Source organism: Pinus tabuliformis, chromosome 3_1 (genome assembly GCF_031772625.1).
Source record: "Pinus tabuliformis cultivar Carrire ecotype Pingquan chromosome 3_1, CPIR1, whole genome shotgun sequence".
NCBI classification, from domain to species: domain Eukaryota; kingdom Viridiplantae; phylum Streptophyta; class Pinopsida; order Pinales; family Pinaceae; genus Pinus; species Pinus tabuliformis.
Window position 1 is genome coordinate 247642070 of NC_142301.1, and position 5024 is coordinate 247647093.

The 5024-nt window shown below is 35.4% G+C and overlaps 1 protein-coding gene across 1 annotated transcript; it reads left to right on the forward strand.

Annotated features, from left to right (window-relative positions):
• The first annotated feature begins 816 nt into the window (after positions 1-816).
• On the forward strand, positions 817-3890 carry LOC149186729 (uncharacterized protein At1g01500-like). The gene is made up of 3 exons (XM_089412676.1): positions 817-971; positions 2536-3336; positions 3428-3890. Exons 2-3 carry the CDS (start codon positions 2671-2673, stop codon positions 3689-3691), a joined length of 930 nt encoding a protein of 309 aa, XP_089268802.1. The 5' UTR covers positions 817-971; positions 2536-2670; the 3' UTR covers positions 3692-3890.
• Positions 3891-5024: the final 1134 nt, after the last annotated feature.

The following is a 5024-nucleotide window of genomic DNA, read 5'->3' on the forward strand; positions in this document are numbered from 1 at the left end:
AAAACTCAAAGTTTAACATTCTTTCTAAATAGTGAGTGGACTGGTCACTATCAACTCAATATAAAGTTTAATTCCACAGTAGCATGGCAGACTTGTTTATGTTGTTGAACTTTATGCACGTCACCATCAACTCAAGAATCTTTACTTGATAATCTTGGTTTGTTTAAGTTTTATGGGTTACTTTAAAAAATAAATTTTCTGATATTAGAATATCTATATTTTTTTAGATCATAAATTATAATTATGGTATAATCCATTAAAAAATAATTCTTTGTCCAAAATGCAAAGCATAAACTTACAGCTTTTATAGCGATATTTAATAAAAATTAAAATAACAATTCCCACAATTTCACTTGCCCAGATTCAATGCAGAAAACATGTGACTTCGGAGTTCCCTGGAAGCATGGCTGCCTTTTCCCAATTTATGGGTTAATTGACCATATAACAGCAACTATTTAAAGCATATAAATCAAAGGGAGACCGAGGTAACACACAGGTTCGGTAATTTTTTTCCAACGCACTTCACAGTCCCGTAGTGCCCGCGCCCACTTTGCTTACGAAAGTTTCCCACGCCAAATTCATGATCGGAAGGCTACATCCTGTCGCTACGATGTTAATCCGCCGGACGGTTCACAGAGCAGATACTGACATACGCTCACGTGAAGGAGGCCCACCATGAACGAGGCATGTGATCATTGGTGGCTGCTATGATGGCCATACAATTTTGACATGATATGCTGCTGACCTCGGCCCTCCGAAGGGGCCCATCGCAGACATTTCTTGCAGTCTACGAAGCAAACAATTAAGATACTATTATTTTATTTTATAAAGGAGGAGAACTGGAAGACATTGCTGCGCTGCAGAAATGCAGATGAATGAGAAAAAGATCCAGCAGTCGCGCAGTAACGCGAACTGCTAAGCAAATAGTTTTAAGTTGAGCCGTTTTAGCTACCTACGTTTCGCAGATCGAGGTACAGATACTTTTGTTTTGTAGTTTTTCATTAAATCCACAGAATAGTCTTTGCTTCAAGATTGCATTGGATTATGAATATTCAGTCTATATTTGCTAATTTTTTTGTGCGAACACATGGAATTTGCGCATCTTGTTTGTTGCCGTTCGAGACTCGAAAATAATCCGGTAGTTTGTTAAAAAAGAGGAGAAGAAGAAGAAAATCTCTCGTTTATTTGGGGAAAAGCTTCATATTTATATGTGTTTAGGATTTGCTTAACATATTCCCAAAAATAATGCATTTGGAGCGTGTTGGTCGCGTTTCTGGTCATCCGAGAACAGAATTTAGTGATATTTCTAATTTTTTTCAAAATTCCCAGAAATAGTTAACTGTTGCTTTTACAGTTGCGGAATTAATTCTACAGATCTGTGGATAGTTTATTGTTGCCTTTACAGCTGTGGAATAAATTCTGTAGATCTGCGGAATGATTTTTTCGTCAACTTCTGGTTCTTACTATCTTCCTCCTATTCGTATTGAGTATTTTCAGGGATTTGTAGCTAAAACCTGTCATTAAATTTACGTGTGACAACGGTTTATTTTTGGAAATGGATAGAATACTGACTCGTTACCTGGTACTTTCAGAGGGTTATTGTAGAAAATAACAATTTTAGTTTGAAAATTTAACTATTCCGTAAGCTGTCTGAATTATGTAATTCCAAGGATTTTCAGAAATAACTGTTGATTTTTAGGAAAGAACTTCAACACGTATTATTAGAACTGCAAAGCTCTGTTTCAGAGGCCAGGTTTCATACTGTAAAAAATACTGCAGCATTGAAGCAGGAAAAAATTGGTTAATATCACATAAAGTCCTTGTATTAAGCTTATAATCTAGAGGAAAGAGGATCTCACTTAAAGTCCGGTGCAATCATGGTTGTGATTTGGAGGGAAAAAGCTACAAGTATTTCGATTTAAAGCCTAGGTTAAATAGGCATATATTTCAAAGAAGTTAAGCAGGAACTAGCTTCACATTTATCTTTGATAAATTTACTCTCTCAAATTTTCGATATTTTCAACAAATTTGTGAAGTTCCCTGTGTTTCCTTGTAAGTATTCAAGAACTCCATCTACAGTACAATTTTATTTTTCGAAATCGACTCTTCCAGGTACAGAGATATTCCTGTTGAAAAACTCACGAATTTACAATTTTCTTCAGTATTTTAATCATATTCAGTTTTTTTTCTAAAGCAACTTAAGCTTTGACTTATTAAAATATCACTCAACAGCTTCCATTGCCACAAGAACTAGACTGTATCATTCCTTTAAACCACAGAAGATGAGATTTCCAACAACTGGTCAGATTAAGAAGAGCAATAACATTCGCTAGCACGTGGCCGTTGAAACGTTTTCTTTAACAACTTTTATATTCCGTTAAGAACACGGACTGTGCGTTCTTCAACACCACAGGCGATGCATTATGTTCTCAAGAAAATCTGTCGTAATTCCTGTATTTTTACCTTTTTAGTTATAGATCCTCAACTTCTCGCACCTTTATTCAACTACGAATTTTCTTTTTCCTCTTTATGCAGAGATCTTGAAATGAAAACAGATGTATGATCTCGATTCTCAGAGTCATTCATGGGAAAACAGAAACGGTTGCTTTATCTTGGTTATTGAAGAGATATTTACTTTAAAGTTATCATGTGTCGGCCGTGAAACTGAAAATGTTAAAAGAAATTTATTCTAAATCTGCAAGCTGGATGAAGAAGCAGCTGCAGCAGCAACCAGATGTTACATGGTTCGACATTAAGGTTTTCTACATCAAAATCGATGCCTGTGGATTCGATCCCGCGCCTGCGTCTTTGACGGTTCACTATGCACCACGAAGCAGCTCGACGGATCTGGAAATTAACGGAAAACGGATCCGTCCGTCAGCAAGCGCTTTTCTCACGTTAAGGCGCGAAGGAAACGACGAAAACGAGTCGGTGGCAACTTATGTCAGTACGGACCTTACTCGCACTACGGGTAAAGTTTGCTTCGACATTTGCGTCAGAGAAGAGACTCTGATTTGCGGGACTCTGGACCGGAAAGGTTCCGTCAAAGATGATGACGTTCCGCACCTTCGTCAAGAGTCGTGGACTGTGGAGTGCTGTTGCGCTCTAGATTATCCGTCAAAATGGAGTTCCACAAAGCCAAACTTTCACAAATTCCCCTCTCTGGAACTATACATTGCAGGTCGAGCAGGCAGTTCGGCCATGGTATTGACAGGAACCGAGAAGCTTATACCCAGACGAAAACGTGTCCGTCAAGGAGTGACACTGGATGTCATTCCTGAAGGCAATGACTATGAAAATTCAATATTCAATTCTGCAGATCATGACAGGCTGGAGGTATGTGACAAACAATCCAATTTCACAAATTTAAGGAATTTAATCCAATCAGCTTTTTGAAAGAGATTTTGCATGTTTATTACATGGGCAGAACGAAGAGATTTTGGTGGAGATGGATGATATCTCCATTGCCATGATTTGTGACGCAGCCACAGAGAGGTTGATCGCGTTGTTTGAACCATGGGAACTGCAGTGTTTCAAATGCAGCCAACTCTCATGGTTAAATGCAGGGCTACGCCTTGGTGTTGGATTTGGATTAGGGACTTGTCTTGGGTTGGGAATTGGGGTGGTGATATTGTTCATCAGGACATATGAAGCTAGAATTAGGCATCTCAGAAGGCTGAATCAAGATTGAAACTTATACCATTAATGTCGTCATCCCAAAGTGTTTCATGTATCATATACTGTACTGTAATTAAAATTCATGTACAGTACTAATTATATGAAGTAAAGCCATTCCATAGAATTGGAACCTTCCCCTATGTTTCAGATGAAGAGCATTTCATCTTATTATATTGAAATTCAAAAAGTCACTTGAATTCCAAAATCTGAAATGGTTTATTATGGTTAATCATAATAACATAGAAAATTGTTTAATGAGACATCCTGGTTCCAATATCACGATGAAAGAAAATCTATGTTAAATTAAATATTGGAGATCCAGAGTTCTGAGTTTAATGAGACATCCTGGATTCCAATATCATGATGAAAGAAAACCTATGTTAAATTAAATATTGGTGATCCAGAGTTTTGAGTCATTGTTACCCCACTTTCAGGGAAGAAGTGAGAAACTTTTGCAACTAATAAAAAATTCAATAACTTTGGGTAGCGTTGATTCTTTGCCATTAAAATGCATTATAAAATAACTGGCTTAGACTTTACCATGTCTCCCCTATCATGATACTGCTCCATTTCAAAAGCATTTGCTGGTACTTTTCGTAACCACGTCCTGTGATCATTGTGTAAATATATTATATGATTAATAATAAAATAAATTTTACTTTTAAATGAGGGTTTAATATTAAATTAATTTTATACACTATTAGAGATCATGTGAAATAAAATTATTCTGAGATTAAAATGTCAGATTATTTTGGATAAATCACACTTTGTAAATGATTATTTATTTTGGATAAATTACACTATAAATGATTATTTCTTTTTAGTTAAGTTGAATAAAATGTTTTTTTTTATAAATGACATCCAGTTTGTAAATGAATGATTATTTTTTTATTAAATTCATTTGTTATGAAATTAAAATTCAGGGGCAAACATGATTTGACTGATTTGGTATGGTTGGATGTAGACCGGTGTACAGAAATAAACATAATAGAGGTGGGGAGCTTTTGAAAACTCAGTGTCATAGGCTGTTGTCACCATATTAGAGGAGTTGAAAATAGCGCAGTTATGATTTTTTTTTTTTTTTTTTCCCTTTAAAATAGACTGATGTTTTCCATATGTGGTTTTTAAAATAAATGTATGTTTTGAAGTGTATATTACTTTCCTAGTAATAAAAGTATGGGAAAGCGATCAAGTTTTAAAGTTTCACGTTATGGTATGAAATTTTGAATTGTGGTGTCTGCAATGATATCATTATCATTATGTGATAATGTGTTTGCATAATAAAATGGATAGAAATTACACCTTAAATCATATTCAATGAGAGTTGTTTTAACTAGTATTAACAT